The 25,102-nt window shown below is 40.6% G+C and overlaps 3 protein-coding genes across 6 annotated transcripts; 2 read left to right on the forward strand and 1 right to left on the reverse strand.

Moving 5' to 3' along the window:
• The first annotated feature begins 234 nt into the window (after positions 1 to 234).
• Positions 235 to 7,446, forward strand: tmprss5 (transmembrane serine protease 5). Of its 2 annotated transcripts, XM_068317678.1 has the most exons (13): positions 235 to 328; positions 1,154 to 1,283; positions 1,609 to 1,689; positions 3,019 to 3,132; positions 3,271 to 3,406; positions 3,606 to 3,719; positions 3,828 to 3,871; positions 3,996 to 4,158; positions 4,300 to 4,484; positions 4,946 to 5,044; positions 5,138 to 5,280; positions 5,424 to 5,613; positions 7,275 to 7,446. In XM_068317678.1, exons 1-12 carry the CDS (start codon positions 326 to 328, stop codon positions 5,583 to 5,585), a joined length of 1,374 nt encoding a protein of 457 aa, XP_068173779.1. In that variant the 5' UTR covers positions 235 to 325; the 3' UTR covers positions 5,586 to 5,613; positions 7,275 to 7,446. The 2 variants fall into 2 exon arrangements, with proteins under 2 accessions (XP_068173779.1, XP_068173778.1); XM_068317677.1 differs by having other exon boundaries at positions 3,019 to 3,406.
• Positions 7,447 to 7,453: 7 nt separating this feature from the next.
• Positions 7,454 to 9,796, forward strand: pih1d2 (PIH1 domain containing 2). Its single transcript, XM_068317679.1, has 5 exons — positions 7,454 to 7,909; positions 8,580 to 8,700; positions 8,778 to 9,005; positions 9,134 to 9,408; positions 9,552 to 9,796. The coding sequence occupies exons 1-5, from the start codon at positions 7,727 to 7,729 to the stop codon at positions 9,684 to 9,686; spliced, it is 942 nt and encodes a 313-aa protein (XP_068173780.1). The 5' UTR covers positions 7,454 to 7,726; the 3' UTR covers positions 9,687 to 9,796.
• A 243-nt stretch (positions 9,797 to 10,039) lies between these two features.
• On the reverse strand, positions 10,040 to 19,074 carry dixdc1a (DIX domain containing 1a). Of its 3 annotated transcripts, none has more exons than XM_068317478.1 (16): positions 18,775 to 19,074; positions 18,492 to 18,669; positions 15,264 to 15,421; positions 15,009 to 15,154; positions 13,829 to 13,918; positions 13,531 to 13,584; positions 13,399 to 13,449; positions 13,038 to 13,142; positions 12,856 to 12,909; positions 12,661 to 12,750; positions 12,132 to 12,209; positions 11,569 to 11,730; positions 11,393 to 11,459; positions 11,092 to 11,200; positions 10,749 to 10,857; positions 10,040 to 10,544 (listed from the first exon to the last, which is right to left on the reverse strand). In XM_068317478.1, the coding sequence occupies exons 2-16, from the start codon at positions 18,512 to 18,514 to the stop codon at positions 10,461 to 10,463; spliced, it is 1,380 nt and encodes a 459-aa protein (XP_068173579.1). In that variant the 5' UTR covers positions 18,515 to 18,669; positions 18,775 to 19,074; the 3' UTR covers positions 10,040 to 10,460. The 3 variants fall into 3 exon arrangements, with proteins under 3 accessions (XP_068173579.1, XP_068173578.1, XP_068173577.1); XM_068317477.1 differs by having other exon boundaries at positions 12,661 to 12,753; positions 18,492 to 18,632; positions 18,775 to 19,073; XM_068317476.1 differs by having other exon boundaries at positions 12,661 to 12,753; positions 18,775 to 19,073.
• Between the last annotated feature and the right edge of the window lie 6,028 nt (positions 19,075 to 25,102).

A 25,102-nucleotide genomic window follows, 5' to 3' on the forward strand; every position in this document is an offset into this window, starting at 1 on the left:
GACTATTTTTTGGCACAGGTATGAAGCGTTACCTAGCAACTCCGATTTCCTATCAGTAGTCAGTGTGGAGGTATCTCTGGAGATGCTTCCCCCTACAAACACCTGGTTCAACGTGCTTCCACAGGCCCCGCGATCCCCCTGGACAGACAACAGCTTCATTCTCTGCACTGCCGCTGACCTCATTGTCTCTTTGTGAAGGGAAAGTCCAGAGTTGCATTCTGTCAAATTGCAAATGGTGCACCTACTGTGAACAGAACAGACCTCTCTGTCTGCAACACGGGCCTACAGATGAGCTCCGACGCTGCCGCGGCTTCTTAGGAAAAACATGGTAGGTAGATATTCTCTACACCTTCCTCCATCTGTCTGAGAAGTCCTCTGTCACACCGTTGCCATCGCTTGCACCCTGATACTTACTGTAACTGCAGCAGCTGCTGTTTACACATGTCCTCCTCACTTGATACCTGCCTCACGCTTGTCTCCATCGCTTTTACTTATGCTTTTTTTTCGTTTTGAATTCATGTGCATTTTATGACCTGAGCTGTGCAGCTGTGCTGAATTACTCAAGATCTCTATATGGTACTCATGCTATTATAAATGCAAAATTACATGTTTGTCTACACTCAATCGCTACAAGAAGGCATGAGAGCAGATGGCATTGCCTTTATTTAGATGGCTCTCGTACTGTAATTGTACAAAGTGTACATTTTGCATCTATAGAGAGCTTTAATTACTGTAATGGTCTCAATATGCTGCTTATAGACACAGCTGCTCTTTGAAGCCCTAGCCCGACAAAAACCCACGCACATTTTTTTCCGAGTAAAAAAGCAGTAAACATCTTTCAATATATTTTAATTGAATTAAATAACTCATGCAAAGAAAAAAAACAAAAACAGAAATAAGGTTTCAGCTGGCATGATTCACCTTATTCATTGAGGAGACGTATGACACATACCTTCAGCTGTGAATCCATACATGCTCTGGTTAGAGGTGGCCAGAATCCATGCTCATACTGCTCCTAATTAGGTGTGACAGAGTTCTGCTGAGATGCAACCTGTCAGCAACTGTCGATGTAGCAAGTGAGCCAACCAGCCAACATGTTATCAAATAAAAGCAGCCGGTCAATGAGCTTATGTGCTAACTTTATTTCTTACAGAGTCTTGATGGAGACACATTATCTGTGATTGAAAACCCAGCGGCTCTCAGCCAATCTTGTCATTCAGCAGGAGTCACAGCAACAAAGGGAGTGCAGGGCTGGTTGAAAGGGATTCATTCTGCAACCGACGGTAGGATGCAGTGGTGCAACATCTGACAAGAAGTCAACAGCAGGCTGCAAAAGCTGTCTTGCTTATTGAGCTACAAATTCAAGATAAATGTAAAGAATAAGACTGAGTCAAAACAGAAATATCACTGTTAAAATATAAAAAATATCAAAAAATGTGCAGTCTTGTTTTTCAAATGCTCAGTGTTGTGCATGTGTGGAATATATCTTACACTACTTTTGCCTCCGTCTTTGGTGTTGTGTTTCAATGAACCATTATGTAACCGTGGACATTTAATGACTGTTCTAGGATCAGAAGGCATTAACTCCAGTCATAATTGTTACTTTAGCTCACAGACTGGTGAGGCTGTTGGCAGCAGTGTGTGCAGTTGGACTCCTGGGAGGCTTAGCTGTAGGTGTCTGGTTTCTCGGTGAGTCACTGTGTTGAGACATAATTGCTGAATTAGTGTCACATTAACCAGGAACTGTATGCAAATGCAAACTGTCTGGTTAGAGCTAAAGCTATTGTATGTTTTCTGAGAACTGTTACTCTATGCAGCAGAATCTGGCCAACAAGATCATTATTTGAAAGCTTCAATTTTTGTTTCTTATTTGTTTGTTTGTTTTTTGCTTAAGGCAGCAGCTGACAATTAGTGTCATCGTGAGGGAAATTAACATCATTACTCTACTGCTAATTATTTCTTTTCAGTATATTACTCCTTGTTTGGTGAGTAAAGCATCGGGAAAGGACAACAAAGACAGAAACACTAATATTGTTTCTTCTTTTGTCTGACCAACAGCATAAATCAAGCTTTTTTAACACATCTTAATTGAAAACAAAGAAAAACGTTATCTTCTATTTTAAATTAAATATACACAACTGACTATTTTCAATTAGATATGAACAGCTGATAAATTCTGTTCTTATTATTTACTGGTATCTGCAATAATCTTATAATTAAAGCTATAGATTCAATACATTAATCTTTTAACATTTCTACATTATTACTGTAATTAATTATGGCAATTTATTTATTTTAAAAGAATCTCACCAAAATGAGGACTCAGTAAATTCACTCATTAATTGTATATTTTTATTTTTATTTTATTTTTTTGTTAGATTTGATTAGAAATGAATGAGCTTGGAGCTTCTGACTCTATTAATTTATCACATAAAAGAAATGCTCCCTCCACTGTAGTCAGTCCACGGTGCACCACAGAGCACCACATGTGCAGGTGGGGAGCGGAGAACTCCGTCTACTTGCCCTTTCAGGGGCTCAAACGGAGGCTGAAGAGCAGAGCCTGCTTCAGTGACGGCAGACTGACGTTGATGAGGACAGATGCAGCGTGAAATGAGAGCAGGAGTAGAGATGGCTTGTGAGAGCGAGCAGACTGAGCAGCTTAAACAACATACTGTATATAAGCTTGACCACATGGGAACAGGCTGATCGTGGCAGATTTTTAGATCTGCATTAAAGTAAAGACTTGGAACGGGAATTTAAAAATGGGAAAAATTAGATATGCTTTAGATATACTGTACTTTAATAATCCCAAACTGGGAATCCATAGAGTGATTGAGAGACCACATATGAAGGTCTGGATTTATTAAGTGTTTTTTCTTCATCTGTGTTTCATTAAAGCATCTGAACACACCAGACAGGCTTTGACGTGTGGCATACAAATCCAGGCAATCTATTAATATCTGTTAATATCTCTCTGTATCTAAATAAAAGACAGGTTACATGTTTATCTTTATGCAGTCAAACTCCTGTTGAGGCCTTCTTACTCTCAGAGTCCCGTGGGACTCGGGGACACAAAGGAGACGCCTTTCTGCAACGTGACAGAGGATATTTCTATGTCTGACTCCCGAAAAGGTCTGTTTCCACCCCTGTCTCTAAAAACTACTTTGGCTTGCACTCTTAAATTTCTCCTGATCCTAGAAGATTTCCTCTCATCACTGTTGTCTAGGGGCTTGTTTGCGGAGGGATTTTCAATCAATAAATCAGGTTCAGTGTTTTACAGAATCAGCCCAGAGAACTCCCTCTTGGAGATCCAGCTGGGGAAGCTGCCCACCTGGCTCCCTGTGTGCTACGAGAGGTGGAACTCCTCACTGGGAACACTGGTCTGCAGGCAGCTGGGTTATCTGAGGTGGGTGCTCCACCCTTGGTTGTACCCCCCTCATCTCTGGACCCCACACTGACTTATACTTCAATCTAAACTGCTATGCTTGAAGGCTCATTTTATTTATGCACTCCTAATATATTGTATGCAATCTTGCTTTACATTTTATGAGTCTCAATAATCTTAATATTTACTCCCATCCATTTTCCATTTGTTGTCTTGTCAGGCTGACCAAGCATAAAGGAGTGAATTTAACTGATATTGGGCCAAACTACAGTGATGGATTTATACAAATTACCTCAGAACACAAGAGCAATCTGGAAAATATGTGGCAACTCAGGTGAGGCAATTTGTCTTGGGGGTGTCACACTCACAATGATGCAGAGAAAACTGTGGCAACTAACACATTAATTATGCACCATTAGTTATACAATTTATTTTCATTTAGGGGAAGCTGTAGTACAGGGAAGGTTATCGCTTTGCAGTGTTTTGGTGAGCAAATAAAACTTTTTGTTGGACTTTGCACCAAGTCTTGTTGTGCTAGACAGAGTGAATGATGCCACCAGTCGTTTCTGACCTATCCGGCCCCTCCTTTGATGAATGGATCTCTCTGTAGAATGCGGGACGCGAGCAAAGCTGCCCAGAATAATCGGAGGTGTCGAGGCATCACTGGGCAGGTGGCCCTGGCAGGTCAGCCTCTACTACAGCAACCGTCACACCTGTGGAGGTTCCATCATCACCAGTCAATGGGTCGTCACAGCCGCCCACTGTGTGCACAAGTAAGACCACTGATCTTTTCAGTGCTAAAGGTCCAGGGTTACAGGCGATGTAAAGGAGAATTATCAGTCCATTAACAGCTGCACCACTCTGACAACCCTTCCACATTAGTAGCTGTCTTCTCATCGTATCTGAAATGTTAGCTACAGGCTACCTCAGGTGTCCAGCTGGGTGGTCTACGCCGGCATCGTCACCCGCGGCTCAGCTAAAATGGCTCAACAGACAGGATACGCTGTCGAGAAGATCATCTACAACAAGGACTACAACCACAGAAGCCACGACAGCGACATAGCTCTGATGAAGCTGCAGAGCCCGCTAAATTTTTCAGGTCAGCATGTAATATTGTCCTTTGTTATGTTTTCACAATGACCAATAATACACACCCTCAGCTCAACACTAAATACCTCCCTTCAAAACAACATCGTACACACCCAGATGCTAATATATGTTTAAAGAGAAATCTGACATTCCATCTGCAGCAAATTAATGTGTGTACTGCCTTCTGGTGCCAAAGTCTGCACATGCATCATTCTGAACAATGAATATCAAACAACCAAGTGAATACCAACAAGTAAAACGCATTTTTGACCAAAGGGTGGACTTAAGGGACTTAATTAGCAAAGGCTTGTGAAATCAACCATGTCAGATTTCAAGGTAAACTTGAGGGAGACCTGCATTACAGTTCGTTTCTCAAGAAATGCCTTAATGACTATAAAAATGATTTGAGTAAAAAAGCAACACATCATGTCAGAATTACATAATCAAGATCTTTTTTTCCTCCATAACAAGATGCAATTAGACCTGTCTGCTTGCCTCAGTATGACTATGATCTCCCAGGAGGAACACAATGCTGGATATCTGGGTGGGGATACACTCATCCAGAGGATGGTAAAGCATCGATGAACAGCTCCAAAGCCAAATTTACATCTGCTAACATCCAATTTATGCTTGGTGAGTTGTAAATATGTGCTTCCTTTTCAGTTCACTCACCTGACACACTGAAAGAGGCACCAGTTCCCATAATTAGCACAAACAAGTGTAACAGCACCTGCATGTACAATGGAGAGATCACGCCACGGATGCTTTGTGCCGGATACACAGAGGGAAAAGTGGATGCATGTCAGGTTAGACGCATGTTTTTTTCAAAAATAGCTTGCAGAGGTGTTTTAAATATCCATTCTCTCTTCTGCAAATTGTTTATTGTGAAATGCTGGCATAACAAAGGCTGAGTGGACTTGTATTTAACAGTTTGTGTCTGGCTCTCCAGGGGGACAGTGGGGGTCCTCTGGTCTGCCAGGATGAAAATGTGTGGAGGCTGGTAGGGGTCGTCAGCTGGGGGACGGGCTGCGCTGAGCCAAACCGTCCTGGAGTTTACACCAAAGTGGCTGAATTCTTGGGCTGGATCTATGAGATGATAGAGGTCAACTGAGTAGATCCAGATAATACACCACATAGCAGTAAGTATATTAAACACTAAGCAGTATCATTCAGGTGAAGGCAAGCTACAATTACCAACTATTTAATTTCTCAATCAATCTGCTGATTAATTAATCACCCAATATTAAAAATAATTTAAATTAGTCTGCAATATGGTTGTTTTGATTTAATAACAACTCAACAAAAGTCACTTTTCTGTTATATGTATAAGAAATATAAAAGCAAGCATAATCGTTTTAGAAACTAGAAGCAAAAATGTTTGACATTTTTCCTTGAAGAATGGCTGGAACAAAATAATTGATTTATTTTTATCAGTGAACCATTGCAGTTAAAAACTAAACAGGGGTTATTAAAAAAAACAAAAAAAACTTTCTCTTAATGAATATATTCAGCTGATAGCATTTAGTTATTTTGCTTCAATATATATTAAAATACAGTAAAATATGTATTAAAATATGTATATGTATATGTAAAATCCATCCATCCATCTTCCACCGCTTATCCGTAGTCAGGTCTTGGGGGCAGCAGCTTCAACAGGGAGCCCCAAACTTCCCTTTCCCCGGCCACATCCACCAGCTCTGCTCAGCTATGTCAAATATGTAATACTTGACAGAGGACTTAAAGGTGGGGGTGGGACTGCATCAGGGATCAGCTCTTATTCGCTATGGTGATGGACAGGCTGACAGACGAGGTTAGACAGGAATCTCCATGGACTATGATGTTTGCAGATGACATTGTGATCTGTAGTGAGAGCAGGGAACAGATGGAGGAGAAGCTAGAGAAGTGGAGGTTTGTCCTGGAAAGGAGAGGAATGAAGGTTAGCCGCAGTAAGACAGAGTACATGTGTGTGAATGAGAGGGACCCAAGTGGAAGAGTGAGGTTACAGGGAGAAGAGATCAAGAAGGTGGAGGATTTTAAGTTCTTAGGGTCAACAGTCCAGAGCAATGGAGAGTGTGGAAAAGAGGTGAAGAAGCATGTACAGGCAGGATGGTACGAGTGGAGAAAAATGTCAGGTGTGATGTGTGATAGAAGAGTTGCAGCTAAAATGAAAGGAAAGGTGTACAAAAGGTGTACAAAACTGTGGTGAGACCAGCGATGTTGTTTGGTCTAGAGACAGTGTCACTGAGGAAAAGACAGGAGACAGAGCTGGAGGTAGCAGCGATGAAGATGCTGAGGTTCTCTCTGGGAGTGACCAGGAAGGATAGGATCAGGAATGAGTACATCAGAGGGACAGCACATGTTAGAGGTTTTGGAGATAAAGTCAGAGAGGCCAGACTGAGATGGTTTTGGACATGTCCAGAGGAGAGATAGTGAATATATTGGTAGAAGGATGCTGAGTTTTGAACTGCCACGCAGGAGGCCTAGAGGAAGACCAAAGAGGAGGTTTATGGAAGTAGTGAAAGAGGACATGAAGGTAGTTGGTGTGAGAGAAGAGGATGCAGAAAACAGGGTTAGATGGAGGCAACTGATTCGCTGTGGTGTCCCCTGAAAGGAAAAGCTTAAAGGAGAAGATGTATTAAAATATAGTTTTTGGTTTTGCTCAAATTGGAATAAATTTACGTTGCTACTTTTACCTAAGATAAAGGATGAGACTCCTGTAACATATTGTTCTAATTAGTTCTGTATTCCTCAGTAGAAGAAACGTTTTTGACGTGCTTATCCTTTTTGTTTTTCTCTGCAGAGCTACTGAGTGTGGATAAAGGAGAACAAAACACAGAAGACACAATTCCTATTGTTGTTTGAGTCATTGGAAACGTGGTTAATATATTTACTTTAAATGTTTGTTATATATCGTACACATGAAGACATTAAGATGCTATTTTACGCAATGTTTTTCATGACCTGAACATAAATCATGCCTCTTCTAAAACCTCGTCCTGTGATTTATTAGTTGCACCTCTGTTTCTCACCGCCAGGGGGCGTCTGTGTGACGCGGGCTTTCATCTGGTTTCTATAGCAACTGACAACATTAGCGTAGCAAAGCTGGGCTACACTGCGACAGAAACTAGATTAAAGTGGTGGTTATTAAATATGAGCGACATTGCTGACGTCATAACTTTAAAGTACTGTTTTCCAGTTACTTTAAGTTAATTAAACCCACCGACGAACAGCGTTTGGCGGCTGCGGGGGAACATGACGTCTCACGGCGGATCCACGGACGTGTTGAAGCAGGTCAGCCACCTCTGGTCTGTGCTGGACAGTCTGTCTGAAAACGACCCTGAAGCCTACGGGAGGTTCATTGAGAACCAAATGAAGGCGGGAGTTGAATTCAGCGCTCCGCCAGAACTGCACTCCTGTTTGCGCACCCAGATTGAGGTAAATTTGTAAAAGATGCAAAAGAAATGATTAAAAAAAAATAAAATAAAATAATTTACCAGAGCTTTGTGAACCTCAAACAGGTGGCAGTGCTGCTACAGAGAACTCAGGGTGTGTTTAATCCTCTCTCATCACGTAATCTGACAGGTTTTGCTTTCATTAGAAATAATACATAAAATCTTTCCGTTTACAGCATTTATTATAAAACGGGATCCTTATGTCTTCACAAAAAGTAAAATCAGTCATTGTTCGCCTTTTTTAAGTGAATATCTCAAATGTTTGATTTTGAGTGAGATCCACATGACAAGAGCTGTGGGGAAATATTTTCATTGATGAGTCATCTATTCATTCATTTCCAGATTATTCTTTTGATCATTGAAAAGTGATAAAGGCCAAAAGCTCCCAAAGGCTGCTCTGACATTCTAAAATGTCTTATATTCAGCTAGACTGAGAAAAAGGGTCCATACAAGACACTTATAGCCGAGATACTGGGAAATCAAATAAGGTTCTTGGTTGATCATTTTCATTTATTTTCAGCTCTAAAGTCTCTCACCATGAAACACTAAACCTTTAGAACATTCAGTGAAGCTCCCACACAAACGTCCATTAATAAGCCAGAGACAGGGAGTGTTTTGTTTCTGTTGACAGATTGCACGTTTTCCTTCAACAGGGGCCCAATAAAGGGTCATCATACATCAACATATGCAGCTGGAAGCGTGTTCCTGCGCCTGAGGATCCCAACAGACCTTTACCCATGTGTGCAGGAAAGCTGGAAACTGACACAAATGAAGGTGAAATATAAGGTGCGGAATCTCCGTGTTGCATGATTTAGATGAAACCTAATGAATTGTTGTTTTCTCCTTTACAGATTGGTACACAGTGTCGGATGTAGCAGTAAACCCTGCAGTGCTGCAGGAACATGAAGACAAAACTGAAGTCTACATGTTGGCCCTGAGTTTTGCCCAGAAACATTTCGGTATAAGGTTATCTCAGCAGTACACAGTTGTAAGCTGCAGCCCAAAAAGCAGCCCAGATGACTTGTACCGCCGACTCGGCTTTCAGCAGTGGGCTAATGCCTCCAAACAACCTGATACAGGTGAGACATGAAGCTGTATACCCCGTCAAGCTGCCATAAGACATTTTTGTTAGAGCTCCTTCTTTTCACGGCTGCAGGTCAATCATCCCTCGCTGCAGTTTCTAATAATCTAGTGTTTCTTTTTACAGCCAGTCAGACCCCAGGCACCCTTCTGCAGAAAATCTCCTCGCTACGCTTAGAGACTCAGAACGAGGACACGAAAGCCCAAATTATCTGCAGACCTGCAGAGCACAAGAAGACGGATTTGATCCAGGTCATCTCCACCACATCCACAGAGCCGCAAAAGCCAGAGTACCAACTGGAGATGAAGACCGATGCATCAGGAGTTCTTCGCTGCTTGGAACTGACAGTGGAGTTGCCAAAGATTTGCTCCGTGTCAGACTGCCAGCTGAGAATCTCCAAGGTTAGCGATTACACACTGCCTTGTACAGTTATAATGGACCCATGTAGAAAAGTGTATGTCAGTGGGAAGTCACAAAGATACATGGTTGATCCATTTCTGTGTTTGTAAGCCTAGAAATGTGCTTAATACAATTTTTTCTGCAGGATGACATCTTACTAGAGGTGGAGGATGTCTACTATTTGCTTTTGGAGTTCCCAAAAACTGTAAATGAAGACACTGCGTCTGCCATATTTAACAAGAAGAAGCGAAGGCTTACTTTGAGAGTGGATGTTTTGTGATTCTTTGCTTTAATGGAGGAACAAATATTCTGAGTGTTGACTGATCAGACTCAAGGAACATCTAACACTAAGTCAATAAACAAAGACTAAACTCTTACGATGTATTCTGAAAAACAATGTGACTCAAAGCCTAATAAACAATTTCCCTGAAAATGATCCAAAATAAATGTTTTTCCTAAAATACACATACTGCTGTGTGGGTTCATCTGCAGGAGCAAGTATAATTCTAAACACTAAAAAATTAATTGCCTGTAGAATGGGGTTTGTTTATTAATGTGGAGGTGTCTAATGAATGGGAGGGGGTGCACACAGTAATTATGCCCAGAGAATAACTGACAGCAAAATGATCCATGCAATAATTGATGTTTATTAAAATGTCAAAATTGATGCAAAACATCAACATCACTATTTGGCAATCTTGAACATGTGATGAACATCAGTAAACATTCATTTCCAGGTTTGAATACTAGTATATACTGTAGTGATGACATCACAATTAAATATCACATTACTGACCGTTAAGTGGTGGACCCACATATTATTGTATGAGCTTCTAGCAACGTGTCATATTCAATATCAAGCCACATCCTTCAGACGGAACATTCACTTTTATGATGAGATTACGTAACAAACTGGTGTTTAATCCGTTGGTCCCATTAATTCCATTATTGTACTATAACCGCTCTGTGTTATGGCATCACAGGTAGATTCAGTGGAATCCTGATCCAGTGGAAACAAATGAGGTTTCTGGTGGTGATCTCTGGTGTTTGGCTTCTACCTCCTCTCTCCATGGTCTTCCTCCACCCAGGCTACAATCTTTCCTTCCCAGCCAGGCACCAGTGCTCCATCCTGGAATACCTGTGCAGCCAAAACGCAGCATTCACATATAAACTGTTGCATCTAGAACATGCAGACGTCTCAGTAGAAACTGGTAATTACAACTATTCAGAGTCTGGAATGAAAACCAGTCTCCACCTCTGTTGAACTATAGCTTTGCTCTATAGCTGGCATCTCATGTTTGTTTGACATGGAAAGAAATCTGAGCTATAATTTGACGCCTACCTCCTCTTTCACTGTGCCAAACTCTGGGTCGAGGGCCTTAAAGTGGTATCTGAAACTGCCTTGTCTATCTATGGCAGTCTTGAAGTCCCGGAGCGTTACTTCTCCCAGCCTGTAGGAAATCACTGTCAGTCATGTTCTATGTAATCACACACCCACACAACAATTGAGTTCCTGGATGCCTAGTGTTTGTCCAGAACTATACTGATGCACGCATGTAGCTCCTAAATAAAGTATCCTAAACGTGCAGTTCTAAAGAAAATGGAGACTACATCGTGAATACTGCAGAAAACAAACATATTAACAATATTATGTTGAACCCACTGTAAAATGTTTTTATTTTCACCTTTTTGGGATGTTAATCAGAAACGGCGTTAGCGAGCGATCTGTGAAATAGAGCACTTTAGTGGAGACGGCACTGTCCAATCCTGGGCTGCTGTGCGAGTGCGCCATTTCTGGAAATAATTACAACACGACAAAATTGTTTTTCACAATGATAGTCTAAAATGGCTTCAGCCTCACAGCCAATAATGTCCTCTCCATACAAAGCAACATAATTGAACAGCACAACCTGATTTAACAGCCAAAGTTGTGACATTGCAGAGGATTACAAATCCTAAACGATACAAATGTTTTGTTTGTCTCACTTGAGCTTGGTGGCCAGGAGTCACGGTCTGTGGAGTTGGCTCTGCGTCCCGGGGATTTAAATTCCTCCTAGAAGAAGAAGCTGTTTATTCATGGTAACCAGTCATTTATGGCTGATCCATATAGCAGAGGACAGATTCGTTGCTATTTTTTTTTAGATTTGCTCAAAAACGGTTACCCCTCTGTCCTGTCTGCGCTGGGTTTCCAAGGAGTGTAATCGATCCATGAGACTGGACACCCCCTGCTCAAGAGTGTCCAGGGTGTGATGTTGAGGGTCATGGCCAGAAAAGCTGTCCCTTAAACTACGCAGGGCCTCCCTGACCAGCTGCAGCTCTTCCCCCTATGGCAAATAGCATCTTGTGTAAATGTAGTTTTATTTTTCATGTTAAAGCAAAATACAGTATAAGGATGCTTGTTTCCACTAAGTAAGAAAGGAAAAAAATGCAAAATACAATTAAGTTAGTTTAAATTATTTTTTTTTCAAGTGTAGAGGCTAATAATTTAGTTTTTCATCAAGGAAAACTGTAAGTCAAATAGTATTTTCTGGAAAATCTGTCACATAATAGCAATAGTAACGCAACTCCAAATTACTGGAAATTCAAAATTAGCTGGTTTCCAAGATCAAGGATTCATAATGTGAAAATCACTGGACTACTACTTTTTGAGGAAACTGAGCTGTCATCCAAGCATAAGGTTGTTGGATCGAGCTGATTAAACACTGAAACCAGGAAGTGTACTCACAGGTGCACTGTGCTGGAATACCGCTTGAGACGCTGAGTCCACTGAATTACTGTAACCACCACTGTCACTCCTGAAAGTCTGCAAGATAGACATGAATGGGTAAATGAGAGTGGATGATTTTCACATTTCAGAGAATAGAAATTATCTAATTACGGATGAAACGTCATGAAAAGCACAGAATTAGACCATAAATCAATGACGGTCTATTCCTCTGTGTTATGAACAAGCATTCTTCTCCAGAAGCCGACACACACGAGCCACTGTGTGAGTTCTGTCTTCATTATGATTAACACAGACAGCGCGATTTATTTCCAGTCAATCCCACACACATTGCCATGCTGCCATGAACTTACACAGATTGGAGCAAATCTACTGAATCTAGCTTTGGAGAAGCATGGAATTTTTAATTTGCTTTGTACCTATTTCATCCATTTTCTTAAAATAGGTTTTACGTATTTACGTGCTATTCCGGTTTCTACGTGTCATTCACTACAAAACATGTATTGCTGAAACACATCGTGACTCTGACCCGTTCAAGGCTGACTTCATGTGCTTTATGCTGAGCCTCCTCCAGCTTCTGCTGCTGTTGCTGCAGTATTCTGTCCTTTCTTCCCAGCTGCTGCTATTGTGATGAGAAAAGATGACTGAATTCATATGCATGCATGCTTCTGCTTAATACATTGCATTGTAGCAAAAAACAGTATAGAAAAATAATATACAATACCTCATATTCACTGAGTAATGTGTTCCGTTCTGTCAGTTTGTGCTTGAGCTCTGCCTGCAAACCGACATAAATATCAGAATGGCACACGTTACTCTCACATTAATCTGTATCCACTCTGGTCTGTATCCACTGGTCACATATCCTACTTCATTGTGTCAAATGCTAATCATCATTTGTCTCACATTCTCCCCTTCCAGCTGATCTTTGTCCATGTTGCATCTCAGTAGTTCCTGCTTTAGCTGCAGGACAGCATCTTCCTGCACTGCCAGGCGCTGCTGCAGAGCATCCTAATGAGAAAGAAGAGAATAAGAAACACTCAGAGGAGACCCGAATCCAAAAACACTGCATCCACTCCACTTATCGAGAGTACACACCCACCTCTTAACTCCATCTTTATCAATAAATGACAAAAGAAAGCATAGCATCATAGTATAAAATCAGAATCATCAATTTTGTGTAGTGTAAGAGTTAAATTGAACCAAATTATATAATTTAATTCCAATTATTTACAGACAAATGGCAAAATCACATTAGGAGGTTTACCTTGATGGCCTGCAGGTGGCGTGCCTCCTGTTTGTGTCTCATGAGTTCTCTCTGAGAATAAACAGACATAGTAATCGTTGTCTTGAAAAGGAGTTTATCTATAGTCAGCCTCTTTACATTTACTCACTGTACCTTAAGATCAAGAGCTTCCTCTGTGCTTTGGTCGAGACGACTGCGGATCAGAACCTTCAGAGACAGAGGGTATAAGCATCATAATTAGAAAATGAAGGAATGTCAGGGTGCCTGAGGAGGCAGTGGACCTGCATGACAGCCGGCTAGAAGATCAGAGATTCATTTGGTCTCTATAGCATCCACCCTGAACAGGAGTGATGGCTCCAAACATCATCAGAGCAGATGGGCTGTCACTGAGGCTACACAGAGTGACAAGCGAGTGTTGTTTTCTCGTGATAGCAGAGAGGGGGCACTGTACCAGCTGCTGTTCAGCACTGGCCCGGTTATCTCCAAAGCTTCCAGATCCATCCTGGTCCTCGCCTGGATGGGAGCCATGGAGCAGCAGAGCCTGGGGGCAAAAGCACACAAACATGCAGTAAAATACACAACATGAGGCCTAAAAGCAGTCATATTAAATATAGATGACAGAGCAGCCAGAATCATTTCTCTATTTGTATCTGTAAACACAGCAGTTTGGGATTTTTACTCAAAACTACTTTACCATTCCAGCTGCATCAGTATATAATCATACTGAATCACACAGAACTTCATGACATTTATGCGCTGGTCTCTTTGTTTTCTCATTTTCATTATTTGCTCATTTATTTTCGCATCATTTTCTGTTTCAATTAGTTACATTTATCCAATGTTTGGGTAAAAAGAAGGCCACTGTGTTCTGTTTCCCTTTGTCTGAGATGTGGATGGTGTTTCGGAGGTCTGGAATCAAAGTCAAAGTAAAATACATAAATATGTGAAAGCACAGATGTAGTTAATTAATTTGGACCTGAAAAGACAAATAGAAGAATAATAGTATGAATTGGGGGCAGGAGGATTTCATTTAGCCTATTAGTTTGCAGGCGTTCCTTTTCAAATTTGTCATTAAACTGCTGTTATTAAAGTATATGATGACTTCTACATGCAGATATGCAGCATATTGTATGCTGAGATCATGGAAAAAACATTCAGGAACAGTAAATTAAATAAAACTATGTGAGTACAGATAAGTTAAAAAAATTGAATTGAATGGACAATAAACACCCTTCCTTTGCAATAGAGCCATCTGGCCACTAGTTCAATCTATCACAGAGATTACTTTGCAGTGAGTCCTGCTGGGACAGCAGCAAAGCAGGAAAATAGGGGTTAGATTATCTGATGGAATAACATTGAAAGAAGTTGTAAATATTGAAAACATGGTGTCAAAGTGGCTGAATTACGCTTTTATTGAATGTATCTTGCCTGCCTAATTTGACTAAATGACCTCATCACTTTCACTTCATTATCATTTATTGTTTTTATTTTTTTTATATATATATTTATTTTCATTAACACCTTTAATTTCCTGAGAAACATCGAGAATCAAAATCCTCCTATGGGCTGTATGCTACAGCCCATTTCAGTTGTACGCTGTCTACCCACTGGTTTATGTCACCAGGACTCACCTGTAGGCGGAACACCATCCTCCTGGCCTCCTGCATCTCTTTCTCCAGCTGCTCCTGGTGGGCATCCAGCTGCTCCTCCCAGGACTTCTCTTCCTCCTGCCTATCGAGCCCGAGGGAGGGGCACAATCCACACAGAGATACCTCCTCTAGAAGGAAGAAAGTCACCAGGGACATGAGTGAGGGGAGCATCGTTTGGCAGCAGGGATTTATTACATCACCTATTGCTCTGCAGGAGACAATGTGCAGTCAACCAACCTGTGACAGATTTCTTCTCTGTCAGCTCATATTTGTCATTCTGAGGTTCGCCTTGTTCTTCAGACTGATTGTGAACAGTCTGCTGTTTGGGGCCGTCGATGGACGGGCTGATAACATACTCCTCTTTGGGGGAATGAACTGGGCTGGCTGAGCTGAGACTGAAACAGATGGCGGACACAGGCAGAGTGAGTCTGTTTGCATATCCTGCCAAATGAATGGTAATGAATAAACAGGGATACATAAAATGGAGCTATACACATTAATAACTCCCCAAGGAGTCAGAGATGTGAATTCATTCTGAGATATTTTAAACCATATCTGTTTCAAACACATAGTGCCCATAGGAATTCAGACTATCACACACTATTTAACAAATTAAATGCAAAATTAGAACTGGATTAGAAGGAATACATGGATCTCTGTCCTCACTGGAAATTCCTTCTGTAGTTTAATCCCCTTCAGCCATAATTTCATAATCCTGGTATGGTTTCTGAGTGACTGGTTTCTGTGCTGCTTGTATGAATCTGCATTTTGTGGTTTCTGAAAAAATCCCCAGCAGCCTGAGGTTCAAGTCAGCTGTCATCTTCTCTCAACTTTGTGTGTAGAAGTGGGATACAGCTGCTGTGACCTATGACCCATTGCATTATGCACGGTCCTTTAACAGGGATTCCTTCTTTTTATTTCTGTCTGTATCTATATGGGGAAACAAATCTGTTCTTTTGGAAACAGATCTAAACTCCATGCTAGAGAGGGGATAGAAGGGGATTGTAATTCCTCACCCGGTTCCTGAGGCCAAATAGAAGGAAAAAATAACTGTGGACTTAAACTGTGGGATAAAACTGTGTTTACAAACCAAAGAATGTCCTGAGGGATTGCATTTGCAAAGTTGAACACGTTCTTCCCATGCATATGCGGCATGATTTAGATGGTGGCAGATGAGATTTTCTGCTTATCTAATAGCATTACTGAGCACAAGCAAACATCCCAGCATAGAGTAAACAGGAATACTTGTATTTTCCAAAGGGCTCACAGCCTCTTAATGGATTAATTTTGCTCATTTTCCTGTGACTTCTTACAATAACGTGCCGCTTATCCAACAAACAAACTGGAAATGAGATTAGAGTCATGCTAGTGGTTTTGTGAGACTGTATTTAGGTGCAATGAGCTAAATCCTAATGTCGGCATCATGTATGCCCACGATGACAGGACTAAAATGTTGATGCTCAGCACGGATAATATTTGTGTTTAGCTTACTTTAACAGAGGAACATTTGTGAAATAGCACTGACCAAAGTATATCTGTAGCTAAAATAAACATACAAAATCACATCCCGCCCTGGTGGACATAGTGGATGAGAGTTGAGGGATCAACGAATGATGATGGTTCTTTATTTGTACTATTTTCATTTTTGATGATGATGTCAATGTCATAAAATGATATTTATTTTACAATAATAGTATACTGTTGGTTATAATTATTTCAATGACAATATAAGCAGCATTGCAGTTATTAGGGGATCAGAGAATCACCATGGTTGTTATAATATTTGGATATTTGCACCACATTTAGTGGCAAATCATCCAGTAGTTTTTGAGATATTTTAGTTTGGACCATGGTGGTGAAACAACTTATGGTCCAGTATTCCCATCATGTTGCTTGAGTAGATTTATAAAAAAAGAGAAGGTTGGAATTGAACATTTCAACGTGGGAATGAGATGGTGTGGCTGCAGCCACGATTCTGAAGGGCGTCACATAGTTTGGTCCTTCCAGCTCCTCAGATGGGGCGATTGCACCAGGTCACATATAAGCTCAAAGGCCTTATCTTTTTCTGAAAGAATCTCTGCAGTGGGGATCAAAGTGTTCACAAACTCATCTTGTTATTGCAAATGAAATATGTTATCATCATCTCTGCAGTTATAACCTAATTGACTTCAGATGTTTGTGGGTTATCCATCAAAAGACCACAACCACAGAAGGATTTAGACCTTGTGGTTTAAGCCAGATATTAAGAACTGCGATTTACAAAAGATGATCCTCAGATTAACATCGGATGAAAAGCTTTGTTGAAGAGATACACATGTAAATTTAATCTAAAACTCTGTAATTTCTGTGAATATTTCATATAACTTTATCTCATGTCTGTACTGCAGTTCTGCGTGAATAATTATTCTGCTTCACTTCGTTTCTAGAAAGACATATTTGAACTTGTTATCAGTATTTCTTCTTAACTATGATTAATCTGTCAGCTGCAGTGAGTGGACAACGTTTCGAATTAAATTTAATGCAGCTATTAATATTCATTATAATCAAACAGCAGCATATCTTTAACTTCTCTAGTCAAATACTGATGTCAGATAAATAGCAGAGCAATACAGTGACGTTCATGCAGAGCTTCACATTATGCTTTCATTTCATTAACTTTTTTATTGTCGACATGGCAAACTTTACAGTAAGTCAATAAATATTGCCTAAAATATAAGAAAAGAAAAACCCCTCTGAAATTGTAATAAAATATTATGGAACATAGCTTTGTTTTGTCCTCTTTTCTATTTCACTGTTACCCCCCTATGTTGGGAACAACCTAAATCAATAAAGTCAGTCAGTTAAAGTGTGTTTTCACTCAAATACTTCTTACTTTTATTCACATGTTTCTTAGCATTCATGTTTGCATTAGGGTTTAGTAATTTTTATAACATTAGAATCTGGGCTTATCATATGTTTAAAAAAAATCTATAAAATGATGCTAGGCTTAAAACACATTTAGAGTTGCAAATCACACTTTCATGATTTATGACATAATTTCAAGATGAAAATTAGTGTATTTGCTTTTCTGGTGTAAATTCAATTTGATAATCTTCATTCTTCAAAGAATGAAATGAAAGATCTGAGAAAGAGAAGAGGAAGACGGATTGGAAGTGACACTATGGTGGATGCTAACATCCGTTCAGCTCAGATAAAGGGACACACCCACCCCTATTGTACAGTAAGCACTGAACAATTACCTGTTCAATCAGGTTATAAACAGAAAATTCTGATGCTAAGAGCGAAACAGCCAATGGTTTAAACAATGAAACACAAACTATCATCTAAATGATCAAGATGATGCTTCTAGTCTCCTGAATGTAGGCCTGATGCGTTGTTCTGTGATGTCGGTCTGTTTCTGATACTTTCATGCACAGGAGAGACAGATCACAGCCTGAATAGACGTAATGTTAAAAAAGCTCTTACCATTTCATCTGTTTGGCTCCCATGCTGGTGTTTATAAGCTTAGCCTCCCATCAGTCACAGCCCTTCATCTTGGTGATGCTCTGCTTCTCTGTCAGGACCATAGCCCAAACACAGCCAGAGGCAGCGGGGAGGGGAGCAGCCCTGAAAGCAGCAACCAGAAGAATATCCACGTCGCACACTGTGTTCAATCAGAAATAACAGCACGCTCAAACCCTTTCCTCTCTCTTTATATATAACTCCAAAATCCTAATCAAAAGCTCTGAACCCATTCCCTAATTCATACCAGAAGGGGAGAGAATTGGTGCTCAACACCAGCAACTGAAGCCTGTCTGGTTTCTCATTGCACTCGCCTTCTCCAGGTCCCCATTCATGAATACAATGTTTTTGTTCCTTGCAGATGAGAAATGATGCAGTCCTTGTGCATCCTCTTCAGCCCTTTCTCTCTTCCGGTCTTTTAGCATCTATTCTTTCCACCCTCCCTGCCTCCTTTCCCTCTTTCTCCTCGGCTCATTCGCATTAGCTTTTCTATCTCCTTCCTTCGTTTCAGTAAGCAAGGATGTCAGACATGGCTCTGTCTGAGTGTGTTTACCCTCCCCCTCTACCTCCTCCTCCTCCTCCTCCTCCTCCTCCTCCTCCCTCCCTCCCTTACCCACTGCTCTCTCATTACACAAGGAGGTGGATGAGTGAGATTCTGCTCCTTCTGCTTCTCTCCTTTTGCTTATAGACCACTACAGCTAAAAGGAGAACTATATAAACTGAAGCATTATAAAGTCTCCCTGTGTGCAGTGAAGCGTTGTGTTTGATGTCAAAACCATGGACTTGCTCAAAGACAGCGTACCACACAAGCCAGAACATGAGAGGGTAATGATATATTTACACAGTGGCAGGAAGCATGGACAAAGTTAGAAATAAAGGTATTCATGGAATGCAGGCAGCCGGAATCCACAGTACTTTTCACATTACAGTACTCGTTGCAATGCACTAAATGCTACGAACAGCATTTTTTACTGCAATTGTGAGCAAGCCTTAAAAAACATGAGCTTCTTAGAAATCACTCCTGAAACTGTAGAGCCATCAGATTAAACAAATGTGGGAGAACTTTCAAATTTAAAATTTGAAAGGCAGACACGAAAGCTTTTCTGTGCCATATCTTGCTCATGTCAAACTGTCATTTGTAAAACATTTTAGAGGAGCACACCAACATTAAGCCTCTACAAGTGTTGTTGGTGTCATCAGCAAGAATGTGAAATAGGTCTTGCAGCTTACAGTGCTGCCCGAAACACTATGTCATTGTTTTCAGTTGTCCATGAGTGCCATCACCACAACTCAATGAGCTACTTTACTGGAGAGTGGTACTAGAGAGCCATGGAAATGTTAAATCAGATTTCACTTGAGGACCACCAACTAACAAGGAGCAAAGCACTAATTCTTCAAGTAAAAGTTAAACTACACGATTATACAGAGTGGTGATTTTCCCAACATTTTGTGGACCAAAATCGGTAGCTCAGTGAAACTTTAAGGTAATTTTGTTTAGAATTTCCATTGTCTGCTACTTTTTAATCCTACTCCTCTACAATGCAGAATCAAATAGTCTGCTTTTTACTCACTAGTTGTATTTGATGAGCTTTTTAAATTTATTTAGCAGATTTAGCTTGGTAACAGTAATGACAGTAACTTCACAAGAAAAGAATAAACCATTACCCAAAGTTATAAATACAGAAATCATCGCTCATTGATCACTAGTAATGTATATTCTGGAATACAATAATAGCATTCCAAAGGAAAGTGCCAATTGTGTACTTCTTGATATTACAAATAAATTACTTTAACGCTGTCAGCAGGCTACACTGAAACTCTAAACTTCAAGACAAGCCTTTATGGTTGTTCCTATTTGCAGTTCAATTCATTAATTAGTATTTGTTACACTGATATTTCGTTGTTGCTATAAACATGACAGTTGTAATGTTACATCTCTGTTTTTCTGCTTTTATCTGAGCTAACTAGTACAAACTACAAAATTTACCATATTTGCAATGTCATATGTATTATTAAAACCATCAGGTAGTATCAGGAAAGTTGCATTGTAACCTGAAATCCTTCAGATTTTTATTGCCAAAATGTAATTAAATCTTCTCAATTGTATTCATATATTATTGCGCTGACTTGGAGAATACCCTTCAAACCGTCCATAATTAGGACTTAATGGATTCTGCAGCTGCTGCAACACATCAGATGGTTCTGGCCTGTCCATTGTTTATTCCAAATAAAGAACATGTCATTATTATTTACATAAGCTATTATGCAGAGAGAGAATTTTCTCAACTTTAAACATTATGCTACTTTTATGTTTACTGAATAACAAAATAAAATGTGTAACATTTATCATCAATATTATTTCTACTCAATGGTAGTTTCACTTTCATACAATATCTGAATACTTCTCTCCACCAGTTAAAACGAGCTTGAAAAATCTTGTCTGAAACCTCCCTCAAACATCTCATATACAGCTGATAGCATTCTCTCATGCTCTAATCCCTGTTCAATCAAGCATCTCCTTTCTGCTCCAACGGTAAACACGAACAGAAAAGACATAGCAGAAGATGTTGTGGCACACGTAGTGCTTGGATCCTTTGTGCTTGGATGATGTTCCAAGAATGAATTTGCTATTCAAAGCATTGTGGCAAAGTCATTGCTTGGGAGGGAGGGGGTGACAAAAAAGCTGCTCTGCCACAAGGACAGCATGCAGTGGGCCAATTTGTAAATCAAATGAGTTGCTAAAATAGAACAGATTGTTTCCGTAGTTGCTCTGTTCTTATTGAGCACCATTAGTCTGTCTGCCATGAAATATGGATTGTATATCCTTTTGTACTCTTCTTCTTCTTTTCCTTTCGGCTTTTCCCTTCAGGGGACACCACAGCGAATCAGTTGCCTCCATCTATCCTTGTCTTCTGCATCCTCTTCTCTCACACCAACTACCTTCATGTCCTCTTTCACTACTTCCATAAACCTCCTCTTTGGTCTTCCTCTAGGCCTCCTGCCTGGCAGTTCAAAACTCAGCATCCTTCTACCAATATATTCACTATCTCTCCTCTGGACATGTCCAAAACCATCTCAGTCTGGCCTCTCTGACTTTATCCCCAAAACCTCTAACATGTGCTGTCCCTCTGATGTACTCATTCCTGATCCTATCCTTCCTGGTCACTCCCAAAGAGAACCTCAGCATCTTCATCTCTGCTTCCTCCAGCTCTGTCTCCTGTCTTTTCCTCAGTGACACTGTCTCTAGACCAAACAACATCGCTGGTCTCACCACAGTTTTGTACACCTTTTGTACACCTTTCCTTTTATTTTAGCTGCAACTCTTCTATCACACATCACACCTGACATTTTACTCCACCCGTTCCATCCTGCCTGTAAATGCTTCTTCACCTCTTTTCCACACTCTCCATTGCTCTGGACTGTTGACCCTAAGTACTTAAAATCCTCCACCTTCTTGATCTCTTCTCCCTGTAACCTCACTCTTCCACTTGGGTCCCTCTCATTCACACACATGTACTCTGTCTTACTGCGGCTAACCTTCATTCCTCTCCTTTCCAGGACAAACCTCCACCTCTCTAGCTTCTCCTCCACCTGTTCCCTGCTCTCACTACAGATCACAATGTCATCTGCAAACATCATAGTCCATGGAGATTCCTATCTAACCTCGTCTGTCAGCCTGTCCATCACCATAGCGAACAAGAAGGGGCTCAGTGCTGATCCCTGATGCAGTCCCACCTCCACCTTGAACTCCTCTGTCACACCTACAGCACACCTCACCACTGTCTTACAGTCCTCATACATGTCCTGCACCGCTCTAACATACTACTCTGCCACTCCACACTTCCTCATACAATACCACAGTTCCTCTCTGGGCACCCTGTCATAAGCTTTCTCCAGATCTACAAAAACACAATGCAGCCCCCTCTGGCCTTCTCTGTACTTCTCTATCAACATCCTCAAAGCAAATACTGCATCTGTAGTACTCTTTTTTGGCATGAAACCATACTGCTGCTCACAAATGCTCACTTCTGCCCTTAGTCTAGCTTCCACTACTCTTTCCCATAACTTCATTGTATGGCTCATCAGCTTTATTTCTCTGTAGTTGCCACAACTCTGCATATCTCCATGTTCTTAAAAATGGGCACCAGCACACTTCTCCTCCATTCCTCAGGCATCTTCTCACTATTTAAGATCCTGTTGAACAACCCAGTCAAGAACTCTACTGCCACCTCTCCTATAGGCACTTCCAAACCTTGACAGGTATATCATCAGGACGGACTGCCTTTCCACTCTTCATCCTCTTCAATGTCCTCCTCACTTCATCCTGACTGATCTTTGCTACTTCCTGGTCCACAACAGTCACCTCCTCTAGTCTTTGTTCACTCTCATTTTGCACATTCATCAACTCACCACCAGAGTCACACCACCATCCTATGCTGTTTTGCTACACTATCGCCTGCCACTACTTTACAGTCAGTGATCTCTTTCAGATTACACCGTCTACATAAGATGTAGTCTACCTGTGTGCTCCCACCTGCACTCTTATAGGTCACCCAATGTTAATGCCTCTTCTGGAAGAAAGTGTTCACTATAGCCATTTCCATCCCTTTTGCAAAGTCAACTACCATCTGTCCTCTGCGTTCCTCTCCTGGATACCAAACCTGCCCATCACCTCCTCATCACCTCTGTTTCCCGCACCAACAAGTCCATTGAAGTCTGCACCAATGACAACTCTCTCGCTTCTAGGTATGCTCTGCATCACTTCATCAAAGTCCAGCCAGAATTTATCCTTCTCCTCCAGCTCACATCCTACCTCTGGAGCATACCTACTAACAACATTGAACATCACACCTTCGATTTCTAGCTTCAGACTCATCACTCTATCCGACACTCTTTTTACCTCCAGGACATTCCCAACAAACTCCTCCTTCAAGATAACTCCTACTCCATTTCTCTTCCCATCTACACCATGATGGAACAACTTGAACCCTGCTCCTAATCTTCTAGCATTGCTACCTTTCCACCTGGTCTCCTGGACACACAGTATGTCTACCTTCCTCCTCTGCATCATGTCAACCAACTCTCTACCTTTTCCTGTCATAGTTCCCACATTCAACGTCCCTACTCTCAGTCCTACACTCTTGGCGTTACTCTTCTCTCTCTTCTTACGGGCACACTTTCCTCCTCTCCTTCTTCGACCAACAGTAGTCCAATTTCCACCGGCGCCCTGTAGGTCAGCTGCGCCGATGGTGGTCGTTGTTAACCCGGACCATGACCAATCAGGTATGGAAGTCATAGGTTTGATTCGCATCTTTGATTTGTCAAAAGTTTTACGCTGTATGCCATTCCTGACGCAACCCTCTGTGTGTATCCGGGTTTGGGACCGGCACAATAAGACACTGGCTTTTGTCCTCTTGCGGTTACATTCGTACTGTGCCTTTTAAACAGTACAGTCTAATACGATTTTGTCCCTGAGAAATGCATCCATTTTTGTTGTAACAATGTAGAAAAGTCTGTGCCTAGTTAGGTTGAAAAAAAGGACATAGAGTACTGTAATTATTTTGCCAGTTGATTGTGTTAATTGTGTAGTACGTGAGAATCAACCATAAAAAAATAAAAACAGATTAAATCAAACCTTTAATGGGGTGTTTGCAAAGATTTAGCACAAAGTTCACTAATAACTAAAGATCACCTCCTATAATCCCTGCTATACAGGAAATACATCAGGGTGTCAAAGCAGACAGTCTTCATTAAGTCAAATATATGTGTATAAAATGTGTCCTACTGAGTATTACGTGTGTTACATTATTTTCTCAGTCAGTGATAATAGGGACCTGCTTCATGGGATCATGTTGACACCTCATTAAAAACACTAAGCCCTGGCGTAAGTATGGACTGTGCATTCCTTCATCTATTTAGATATTGATGTACATTCCACCAAGGTATTCTAAGAAGTGTGAAGTTCTTACAAAATGATTCATCTTTCAACATGCGTGTACATGTCGGTATATTACAACAAACAGTCATCTATTATTTAAAGTCAGTCCTTTATAGAAACTCAACCTGGAGTGCTTTTCGTGAACCCAGGGCATATCGTAGGCAACATCCTATATACACATCATTACAAGAGTGATACTGCTTTGTAGCTTGTTTTTATTGAAGTCAGATACAAATCAAGCCAGGATATACAGAAAGTCCATATCAAAAGCACAAACACAGGACACAGGGGATAGCATATTCTTGTTACCCATTTTTATCATGGGGTTATTTTAAATTGTTTGTTTATGATTTAATTATTTTACATGCGCACTTTATATATTATGTATGGTTTTTTTTTAAATTTATTTAATTACATAAAGAAAGCTATCCTAGCTCCATTATAACTAAAAAACCAAAATGTCTGTAGTTACTGAACATCTATTTACATTTACATATATCTGGAACTTTCTGTGATGCCACTGATTGCAGTTTAACTAAACAACAAATTTTTTGGTAAATATGATGTATTTTAACCACAGTATATTTACTAGGATAACTTATAAAACCAATAATACAAGTATAATAAGAATACAAGT

The sequence above is a fragment of the Antennarius striatus genome, chromosome 6 (genome assembly GCF_040054535.1).
Source record: "Antennarius striatus isolate MH-2024 chromosome 6, ASM4005453v1, whole genome shotgun sequence".
NCBI classification, from domain to species: domain Eukaryota; kingdom Metazoa; phylum Chordata; class Actinopteri; order Lophiiformes; family Antennariidae; genus Antennarius; species Antennarius striatus.

What these genes read in the sequence shown, in the direction of transcription:
- tmprss5 (XM_068317677.1), top strand. An exon ending in TATCGCTTTGCAGTGTTTTG is followed by an intron (nt 3,872 to 3,995) that starts GTGAGCAAATAA and finishes ATCTCTCTGTAG; the next exon opens with AATGCGGGACGCGAGCAAAG. An exon ending in ATACACTCATCCAGAGGATG is followed by an intron (nt 5,045 to 5,137) that starts GTAAAGCATCGA and finishes CTTCCTTTTCAG; the next exon opens with TTCACTCACCTGACACACTG.
- pih1d2 (XM_068317679.1), top strand. Translation starts at nt 7,727, where the DNA reads ATGACGTCTCACGGCGGATCCACGGACGTGTTGAAGCAGGTCAGCCAC. An exon ending in GGAAACTGACACAAATGAAG is followed by an intron (nt 8,701 to 8,777) that starts GTGAAATATAAG and finishes TCTCCTTTACAG; the next exon opens with ATTGGTACACAGTGTCGGAT. An exon ending in GCCAGCTGAGAATCTCCAAG is followed by an intron (nt 9,409 to 9,551) that starts GTTAGCGATTAC and finishes TTTTTTCTGCAG; the next exon opens with GATGACATCTTACTAGAGGT.
- dixdc1a (XM_068317477.1), bottom strand. Translation starts at nt 18,514, where the DNA reads ATGGGAGCCAAACAGATGAAATG. An exon ending in TATTCCAGCACAGTGCACCT is followed by an intron (nt 11,731 to 12,131) that starts GTGAGTACACTT and finishes TATTTGCCATAG; the next exon opens with GGGGAAGAGCTGCAGCTGGT. An exon ending in CTCCTGGCCACCAAGCTCAA is followed by an intron (nt 11,201 to 11,392) that starts GTGAGACAAACA and finishes AATTATTTCCAG; the next exon opens with AAATGGCGCACTCGCACAGC.